General features: G+C 65.3%; 1 protein-coding gene across 1 annotated transcript in view; it reads right to left on the bottom strand.

The window, feature by feature from the left end:
- Positions 1-730: 730 nt before the first annotated feature.
- Positions 731-9,704, bottom strand: part of MUC2 (mucin 2, oligomeric mucus/gel-forming) — a 32,014-nt gene continuing 23,040 nt past the window's right edge. Inside the window, exons 31-50 of the mRNA XM_057552393.1 lie at positions 9,516-9,656; positions 8,775-9,092; positions 8,281-8,492; positions 7,766-7,940; positions 7,037-7,284; positions 6,280-6,463; positions 5,761-5,986; positions 4,917-5,095; positions 4,559-4,628; positions 4,338-4,438; positions 4,194-4,225; positions 3,544-3,721; positions 3,220-3,324; positions 2,953-2,993; positions 2,613-2,735; positions 2,414-2,518; positions 1,864-1,992; positions 1,641-1,680; positions 1,185-1,311; positions 731-1,075 (exon numbers count right to left, since the gene is read on the bottom strand). Coding sequence (XP_057408376.1) covers positions 853-1,075; positions 1,185-1,311; positions 1,641-1,680; positions 1,864-1,992; positions 2,414-2,518; positions 2,613-2,735; positions 2,953-2,993; positions 3,220-3,324; positions 3,544-3,721; positions 4,194-4,225; positions 4,338-4,438; positions 4,559-4,628; positions 4,917-5,095; positions 5,761-5,986; positions 6,280-6,463; positions 7,037-7,284; positions 7,766-7,940; positions 8,281-8,492; positions 8,775-9,092; positions 9,516-9,656 — 2,957 coding nt within the window. The 3' untranslated portion in view covers positions 731-852. The remainder of the gene's footprint in view (positions 1,076-1,184; positions 1,312-1,640; positions 1,681-1,863; positions 1,993-2,413; positions 2,519-2,612; positions 2,736-2,952; positions 2,994-3,219; positions 3,325-3,543; positions 3,722-4,193; positions 4,226-4,337; positions 4,439-4,558; positions 4,629-4,916; positions 5,096-5,760; positions 5,987-6,279; positions 6,464-7,036; positions 7,285-7,765; positions 7,941-8,280; positions 8,493-8,774; positions 9,093-9,515; positions 9,657-9,704) is intronic.

Raw genomic sequence — 9,704 nt, 5'->3', positions numbered from 1 at the left:
TCCCATTCTGGTATCTCAGCCAGTTCACAAAGCAGCTCCCCAGACACACGTGGGCATGTGGACACATGGACACACACACGCACACAGGGCCGCTTCCCGGCCCGGTACCCAGAGCCAGCCGGAGGCTCTGCGAGTCTGTCTGGAGGGTCTGACGGCCCTGCCAGTTGCTTTACAGCAGCCCGGAAGGACCCATAAGGTCACTTTTTGTCATTTTTTGCAGCAGGCATCGGCATGCTGTCCCCATCTGTGGACCAGGACCTTCTCTATTTTCCCCAGGGGGACGCGCATTTCACACACACATGCAAACGTGTGCACATTCACATGCAGGTCACATATGCAAACACAGACTCACATGCACACAAACAGGTGCACATGCAGCGTAATGGCTGCGAAAGGGACTGAGTCCTTTTTCACACATTTGGGCTCAGAGGGCTTCCTGCAGGGGGGGGCCACCTGCATCTGGTGGCCCAGCCAGGGCTTCATGCACGCCAAGGGCAGGATAGGGCAGGACAGTGCCTTCTGGGGTTTGCCAAAGCCAGGCCAGGCACCTGTGCACTGTGTCCCCCCGATCCTGTGTGCAGAGCCTGGTGGCCGGACCCCACTCGCTCCCCAGGAATCAGCCAGACCTTGGCCGTGCACGGCGGCCCACCCAGACGCCCAGCCTCTACTGAAGCACAGCAGCATGGTGTCTCTGCCTGAGTTTATTTTGGAAAGCAAAGAATCGAACAAAGGCTTGGAAAATAAATATCCGCAGAGAGAAGGTCAGCTTAGGAGGCGAGGAAGCTCAGAGGGTCAATGGGAGGGGGTGTACGGATGGTGGAGGCGGGGCACGGGTGGCCGAGCGCCCCCCACTCACCCCCGCCCCGGGCCCAGGTCCCTGGGGCCAGAGCGCCGGGCCCTGCGCTGGGGGGGCAGCTCGCACACGGTGTCCTGGCACAGACAGCTGTCGATGTGGGTGTAGGTGTGACGGAGCAAGCCCCCGCCCGGGCACTGCAGCATCACCTCCCGCTGGCTGGTGCTCTGCTCCTTGCAGCAGGAGCAGCTGTGGTCCAGGGACTGGGCCTTGGCCGAGTACCTGCAGAGCAGCCGGGGTGAGTGGGTCACCGCCTGCTGGTGTGGACGCAGCCTCCCCGCCCCGCCCCCCCCGCTGTCCCCACCAGGGCCACTCGCGGCCTGAGACTCACATGGCGAAGGTCTCGCAGGACCCAGAGCAATCGTTCATGGTGACCAACTTGGTGCAGCCATTGTGCGAAATTTCCCTGACGACAGGGACGGTGGAGCAGAAGATCCTGGTCTCATTGCGAGGGAGGCCTGGGGAGAGGGGGCAGAGGCTCGGGAGGTCTCCACCATCCAGGGCCCTCCCACTCCCCCTCACTGCTTCCTCTCCCCTCCCCAAGCACCCCACCTCGGCCGCCCTCAAGCAAGCTGAGCTCTGTCCTGCTTCTCCTCAGGAAGGGATTCAGGCTTCCTGGGCACCCCAGGTGATGCCCTCGAACTCAGCGTCCAGCTGAGAGTGGCACAGAGGGGACAAGATTCCCGGGGCACCATCCCCTTGTGCTCTTCTCCCTTCAAGGGGCCCGGGTGGAACCCACTGCCAGGCCGCCGTGCCCGTGCCCCAGGAGCCGCCCGCCCGAACTCACATTTCCTGCAGCAGCCATTGGGCATGAGTGTGACGGAGCCCTGGCGGGAAGGAGAAACAGCTGGGACTCGCAGGCCTCCCCCAGCAGTAACAGCCCCCCTCTTGCCACGGGGGCGGAAGCGGCCGTTCCTGCATAAGGGCCCGCAGCAGACCCTCCAGGCTGGAGGCCCAGCCGCTCAGGAACGTCGGGGACCCCCACTCCCAGCAGTGACGGGCCCGCTCACCGGGAGGCAGGTGCTGGGGTCAAAGTCGGGGCAGGTGATGTTGGAGACGGATGAGATGAACTGGCCATGTATCTTCATGCAGCTGAAGAAGGTACAGTTGTTCAGGGGGTCTCTCTTCATGTCCCCGGGCTGTGGGGCAGAGGAGGGTCTGTGTGAGGCCTGGCAGGAGTCCCACCCAGAAAGGCAACTGGAGACACCTGGCAGCTCCCCGACCACCCTGCCAAGTGCAGCCCACAGGCCCAGGGCCACCAGGCCGGCGGCACCCAGGAGGGGCCCAGGGACTACCAGCCTGTAGTCCACAGACGAGTCCACATCCTAACCCCCGCATCCCACAGAGGTGACCTGATCTGGAAAAGGTGTCTTTCAGAGGGAGCTGAGTTAAAGATCTCAAGGTGAGACCATCCTGGATTACCCAGGGCGTGGGGGGGAAGGGAGAGGGGGCCAAAATCCCATGGCAGGTGTCCTGATAAGAGACAGGACGTGTACAGCCTTGCGGCCCCAGGGGGGAGACTCAGCCTTGCCCCGGGCGGGGAAGGACAGGCGTGTGCACCTTCAGGACCAGGTTCTGGCTGCCGGGCCGGTTGATGACGATGATGCACTGGGTCTGCTGGCACTTCTTGCAACACTCGCCGGGGACGTCCACCAGCTCAAAGCCCTGCAGGACACCGGGCGGGTCGGCGTCGACAGAGGAAGGGCTGCGGGGGGACGGCGGTGGGCGGGCCGCACCTGTCTGGGCAGGGGCTGCTTACGTGGTTGCAGGAGGTGTTGCAAGGCACGTGGGTGCAGGAGATGGCGTTGAGCTGCGTGGCGTTCTCTCTGTGTTTGGTGCACATGCAGTTCTCGCACTTGGAGGAGAAGACTGGAGAACCGGGCTTCGGGCACAGGGCGGGCGGGTGAGGCGGGGCCTCCAAGGCACCTCCCCTCCTCCAGGGCACCGCCCCCCGTCACCGGCAGGGGAGCTGGGTGCCCCGGGTGCCGAGAGCCCCCAGAGCAGGGCCCCTCACCGGGCCAGCCAAGAGCCTGTCAAACCCCACGCCCCGAAGCCCCCTGTGCACCCCGCCCCGCTCCCCGCAGCCCGTCAGGGTTCACCTGGTACTCAGCGTTCCTGAGAACACACACGCCCTTGGGCACTTGGGAGGAAGAACAGGAACGAAGGTCAGACTGTCCTGCCTGAGCCCACGTGGACGCAGAGCCAGCGGACTGGGCTGGGTGCGTCCACCGGGCAGAACTTGAGCCCCCAGGCAGGAGCCACTTCAGCCCCACCCCCCGCCTCCCCATTCCCCCATCACACCGCCGCCCAGCCCCGGCCCGCTGCCTGGCCTAGACCTCCTTCCTCCCCGACCCCGGCCCACCTACCACACGAGTAGAAGGGGCAGCACCTCCCAGGGACCATCTCGCTCTTCACCTCGAAGCCCAGCTGGCACAGCGGGGGCTTCCCCCTACACAGGCTGGCGTTGCACGCTGGAGACGGGGGAGACGCCCCAGTGAGCACGGCCCCTAGCTGGCCGAGCCCCGACGCCACCCCGCGCAGGGCTGGGTCCCGCAGCAGAGGGACCCGGGGCCTGGACCCCCATGGCCCCACCAATGCCCACTCTCCTGCGGACACGCCCTGAGGCCCCCACCTCCAGAAACCACGCGGCAGCAGGGCCAGGCCCGCTCCCTGCCCCGCGGGCGCCTTACCGCAGGAGGTGATGTTGCAGCAGGTGTTGGCGGGGTCGACCTCTGTGACAGTGTAGGTGCCGTCCTCCTTGCACTCCACAAAGGGTACCGGGTGGCATGTCTTGGGCCTGCAGATGATGCCGCTGCCCCCCTCCAGGCAGATGCAGTCCTTGCAGTCGAACTCGAAGTGCTCCCCAAACTGCAGGGAGGAGGGGGGAACAGGGGGAGAGAGGGCGCCAGTCAGACCGAGGCAGCACTGCACCGGGCGGCCTGCGGGAAAGCCCGCGCCCTCCCTGCTCTGAGCGCACGGGGCAGGTTCTGGGCCAGGACACTCACACCACAACCGAGCCCTGCTCACCAGCGTGTGCACACACAGGCCTGGCGCGTGGCAGACGCACCACATGTCTCTGTGGGGCTCACACAGCGTGGAGCTAAAGAACCAACCCCGTGCAGGAGACACGCTCAACACTGCAGACGCCGCCGCAGGTGTAGACAGAGCGTCAAATGGCTAGTGGGTGGACCCCCCTGCTAGCTCGGCCTTCCAGGGCTTAAATCACTCATCACTCATTGTAGCCTCCAAGGGTCCCAGGTTCTCATTCCAGCCCATCCCACCTCCCAAAAGGCAGGGCTCGTGGGAGCGTCCAGTCCCAGCACCAAGGGTGTTGGCCTACCTCTCTGGGCAAGTTGTCGGGCCCCACGCAGCCTAGGAAGGAAGGAGACAGGCCCCGTGAGCACAGCCCCATGAGCACAGCCCCAGCACGTGGGAGCTGGCCTCAGCCCCAGGGAGGAGGAGCACCCTTTGGCAGGCAGCCTACCGCACAGGTCCACGCAGACGTCGAAGCCGGACGCGTAGCTGGTGGTGCCCTTGGGACAGAAGCAGCCTTCCACCAGACGTGGGCTCTTTGCCTGGGTGTGGCTACGGGGGAGAGCATCGTGAGACGGCGAGCGGACAGACTGGACGACCAGCCCAGACACACTGCCCAGGAGCACGGTCAGAGGGCCAGCCCGCCGCCCCGACGCATCCACGGTGACTGACCTGGACTTGCAGGTGGGCTCCTCCACGGGACCACAGGCCCGGTACTCTCGGTGCTCCGGGCACGTCACCACTGTGGGGAGGGGGCAGGAACCGAGGGCCCAGAGTCAGAGGGGGGAAGCCTGTGTCCCCCACCCTACCCCCAAGTGACATCCTGCCCAACCCCTCCCAAACGGGACCCCACCCACCCGCAGGGGCTGAGCGTGGGCTCAGCCCCCCATGCTGTCCCGAGCCACGAGGAGGGGGCCCAGCCCGCCGGGTGCTGAGCAAGGCTGCTCTTCTGGTGGCCGGGCCCCCCACCCCAGTCCGGCTTCCGGCACAGCGCCCAGCAGAGCCCGGGACGGGGCGGGCAGGCACTCACGGCAGGCCCCGCCAGAGTGGCTCCGCCAGTCGACACAGATGCCCTCCTGGGCACAGAGGGCTGCGTATGTCTGCAGGCTGGCGCACTCCAGGCTTGAGTCGGGCACAGTGAGGCTGTCGGATATGCAGGCTTCGTAGTAGTGCTTGGGGGATGCCACAGCGTGGCACGGGGCGAACAAGCTGCGGGTGGAGGGCTGCAGGTCATGGTCTGGCCGGCGCCCCCGCCGCTCTCACACTACCCCCTGCCCAGCACCTCCACCTGGGCTGTCCCCCGGGGCCCGGCTCAGCCTGCACCACCAGACAGGCGCCCGTGGGCTGAGGGTGGGAGCAGAGCACGGGGCTGGCCTTGGGGTAGGGGGACGAGCACTGTGGCCCGAGGAGGAGGCGCTGTGCTCGGGCCCCGAGATGGAAGCTTCGTGTCTAAACAGCCACGGGGTGCCAAGATCCCCCCTCCAGCAATGCCAGCAGGGGGCCTTCCAGCCCCGACTCACCCACCTCTGTGGACGAGCTCCCCGGGATGCCAGCTTTGGGAGCGCCCCCTCTCTGTCTAAGCCCAAATACCCCTCCCCAACATCAGTCTTGGATGCGAACTCTGTCCCGGGTCAACTGGTCTACCCAGGATTCAAGCTCAGCCGCCCCTGCACCAGCCCAGAAGGCAGGAGAGATGGGGGGAGGTCACAAAGGGCACAGGGACACCTTACGGGCCACTCAGCCCCATGGAAATCAGAAGCCCGAGTCCTGGGTCCCACTGTGGCCTCCTTCTGCCTTCCCAGCCCCAGGCTCAGCCCCTGTGGCCTCTTCTCTGCAGACCAGCGGGGGTGCAGCTGGGCCCAGGGCAGGATCACCTGTCCTTGATGAGCTCGCAGAGTGGAGACGGAGAGCCCGTCCTGGTGGTCGTGCTGCTGCCCACCGACGGCCAGGTGGCCGGTCGCTCGGTGGTGAAGCCCCTGTGGGGACAGTGCGGCTCCGAGGGGTCGTTCACCACCCAGTGGTCAGCCGCAACCTCGCAGCTGGTGACGACCTCCCCGCTGGGCAGCATGCAGTCATCCGAGGTGTTGTTGGTGCACGTGCCTGTGTCGGCGGGAAGGCCACGTGTCCCTGAGCCGAGCCCAGCCATCCAGTAGGCTGGGCAAGCCCCCGGGACCACCCCCCACCTCCCAGCCCAGGTCCCTGGTGGCCGGCTGGCCGGGGCCGAGGGCACAGACTAGACTAGGCTCCTACTGGCTTCCCACAGGGGCCAAACCCAGATAAGGCGGTGGGGGCCTGCACAGCGCTGAGAACCACAGCTGCGGGGGCAGGTGCCCACGGCCAGCCGCAGCCCGGACACCCTCCCTGGGGCAGGGCACAGGGGCCGAGAGGCTCACCACACCGGCCCTTCGTGTTGTTGCTGAACCGGTGGTAGGGCAGCCGGATGGAGAAGGAAAGGCTGTCGTAGGAGATGAGGGCGCCCAGCTCAGGGATGTCCACCACGTACTTGATGCCTGACTGGTACACCTGCAGCCCGTACTTCTTATAGGGCAGCGCCACAGCCTGCCTGTTGACCTGCACCTGTGGCCGAGACATCTGGGGTCAGGGAAGGCCAGCAGGGCGGGACAAGCTGTGCCTCCAGAGAGCACCTGGGGTCACCCCACCCCCACCTGTCCTAAGGCTGAGCGCTCAGTGGGGGGATCTCTGCCCGCCCCACTCCCCCTTCCCCTCTTCCTTTCCACCGCGCTGGGCCAGATCCTTGTCCTGACTCGTCTCAGGGGCAAGGTGGCAGGGCCGCTGTCCTCAGAATCCCCCGGAGACCTGGGGGCCCTCATGCAGGGGGTAGGACTCCCCAGGCCACGGGAACCAACAACCCTATGCAGTGTGTTCAGAGCCCCTCCCCATTCACCCCTGTCCTCAGGGAGGGGGCTTCTGCCACAGAGACCTGTGCCCAGGGTGGGTGGCAGGGGCATGAGAGGGGGAGGTCAAGGGGTCCCTGAACGCCTCCAAAGGGCCAGACACAGAAATGTGTCTGCTGAGCGCCACCCTGCCCTCTCCAAGCCTGGCTCTGGGGGAGGAAGCCCAGCCTCCCACCGGCCGAGGGAGCCTTCATCAGTGCGCCCCGCCGTGGACACCCCTCCCCAGCCAACGCACCTGCACCCTCATGGGCATCGTGTGCACGGTCTTGATCAGCACCTCCTGGGTCTCGTGGCGCACGATGAGCGCGCGGGGGCAAGACACTTGGCTGCTGACGTCACAGTGGTAGTTGTCGATGTAGACCCCGAAGTTGTCTATGGTGGGGGTGATCTCCTCCACCAGCACGTACGTGCAGTTGCCCTGGTAGCTGTAGTAGAGCCCATCGAAGGTGGCGTAGTGCGTGTCCCCCCAGCCCGTGCAGTAGCCTGCAGAGGGAGCTGGGGTGAGCCAGTGCCGAGCCATGGGCTGGGGGCTGGGACAGGGACAGGGTCAAGGACAGGGACCAAGGGTCAAGGGTCAGGTGGGAAGGGCAAGCCGACACTGAGGGAAGCCCCGAAGTCTGGTTCCTGGGGCATGTGGGACATCTGGACCCCAAGAGTGCCCTCCGCACTCAGCTGGCAGCGGCCAGGCCTCGGTTCCAACTCCAGCTCTGCCCCCCCACCCCCGCCCCAGGCCCCTCGGCGGTGGCCACGCTCCACCAGGCAAACCCCTCCCTCCCCCCGGACCCCTGGTCTGAGATGGGGAATAAGCAGGAGGCGTGAGAAATTGCTCCAAACGTGGGCCTGACTCTCTGTGGGTGCTCAGCCATCAAAGCCATCACGACCCCCTGGGGTCTGCAGCCCCCCCCCCACACACACACACACAGTGGGGAGCAGGTGGGGAGGGTCTCTGCGGCGCCAGGCTTACAGTCACACTCCCAGTGCCAGCAGCACTTGTCGGGGTCCTCGACGCGCACTGGCATGAGGCCGTTGGAGCAGGTGGGCATGGGTGGGGGGTCGCACTTCACCTCCACGAGCTCCACGGTGTTGTTGTACTTGCAGATGGCCATGGTGCAGTTACACAGCCACCAGGCCTCGTTCTCCTGCAGGCGGGGAGGGCACAGGGTCAGCGGCACCAGCCTGGCACCCAGGCTCACGCAGGAGGGGTGGCCCCAGGTGAGCACCTAAGAGCCCTGCCCAGGAGGCTGAAGGTGAAGGGCAACCCGCCAGCCACCTCACTACAGCAAGGGGCGCGTGGGAGAGAAGGTAGGAGGGCCGCAGCAGACCCTGAGCCCAGGAAGCTGCCTAAAGCCTTGGCCCAACTGGGGATGTGGGGCATAGGGGCAGGGGCATGACCAGCAGAAAGGTAGCGCCTGGGGCTTTGAATGCCCAGATAGTGGGTGTGTGTGCCCGAGGGGAAAAAAGCCACCCACAGACACAGACCTGTCTGGGAGGATCGAAGTCCAGGCATGCAGGGGGCTTGGTGGTGGACGGCACACTGGATGCCATGGATGGCCGGGTGGTGGGTATGGATGGGCTGGGAGTTGGGGAGGGTGTGGATGGGCAGGACCAGTTGAAGATCTCGAGGGTGCACTCCAGCGAGCAGTTCACGTAGTAGCAGGTGTCTCCTTGTGTGCTGTTGTACACCAGCTCACCTGCAAGGGGAAAGACCCAGTCCTTACCCCGTCCACACAGGGCTGGCCACCAGAGTACCCAGGTGGGTCCCCACAGAGGCCACGAGAGAGAAGTCCACACCACCCTCACTTCCCCGATTTGTGGTGGCAGCACATGGGGCTGGCCACGGAGACATCCACCCGTGCTGGCATCCAGCTTCCCAAGCAAGCCCCCAGTTTAGACCTTCAACTGACCCCTAGGCACTGGGAAAGCAAAGTCCCGCCAGCCTGCATTGCCTGAGTCAGAATGAAAAGCTTGGGTACCTGGGGCATAATACGTGTCATTCAAATAGCAGCATATCCTCTGGGTGGCGGTGGTGATGCTCGTGGTGATGTTGGGTGAGGTTAATGGGATCACCGTGGGGGTGGTCACACTGGAGGTCAAGGTGCTGGTGGTCTGTGGCATGGGTGGCATGGTCGACGAGTGTCCTATTGGTGTGGAAGTTCCTGTGGAAGTCATTGACACAGTCTTGGGAGTGGGTGTGGGTGTGGAAGGGGGCCCTGTGGTGGATGAAGGGGGCCCAGTCGTGGTTCCGTGGGTGGGAGTGGTCTTCGAGGAGGTGGGACCCGAGGTTGGCGAGCCTGTAAGAATGGAAGGTGCAGTGAGGGCTGAGGGCGTCCACCCATCGTAGATGCACAGGCGGCCTGGCGGCAAGTGCGTGTGGGCAGCTCACTCGAGGTACGTGGTACCTGGCATGGGAGGCCTCACATCCATTTCCCCAGCTCTTAGTCTCAGGGTTGGGCAGAGTGTCAGGGCCCACAGTCTATGGTGTATGTAACAGGGAGGCCACGGGGGTGAGGCACCAGTTCCAGGCAGCACCAGAGCCACAGGACAGTGGTCCATCAAGACAGGCTGGCCAGCTGCCCTCCGAAGCCCCAGGGGGGAAGTGCAGCTGGAAGAGGGGGGACGGGGGGGGGGTCTCCCAGGGCACCTGACTGGCAGCCTCTACTCCCCATGAGGCCACACATGCCTCGGTGGTCTCCCCTCAGGATGGCTTTGTCTACATAGCCCATCGTGGCCACAGGCAGCCATGCCCGAGGAAAGACGTACTGTGGGGTCAGCAGCTCCCTGAACGCTCAGCAGCGGGACTTTGGGGCAGGAGAGGCAGGCAAGCCCTCCTGGAGCCTTCTTGGGGAACGCTCTCACTGGGTAGAGTGGGGGGCACCTGTCTCAAGTCCCAAGAGCTGTAAAGC

Source organism: Balaenoptera acutorostrata, chromosome 9 (genome assembly GCF_949987535.1).
Source record: "Balaenoptera acutorostrata chromosome 9, mBalAcu1.1, whole genome shotgun sequence".
Taxonomy (NCBI): domain Eukaryota; kingdom Metazoa; phylum Chordata; class Mammalia; order Artiodactyla; family Balaenopteridae; genus Balaenoptera; species Balaenoptera acutorostrata.
Note: the sequence above shows the minus strand (reverse complement) of the source record. Positions and strands in the feature narration are given on the sequence as shown.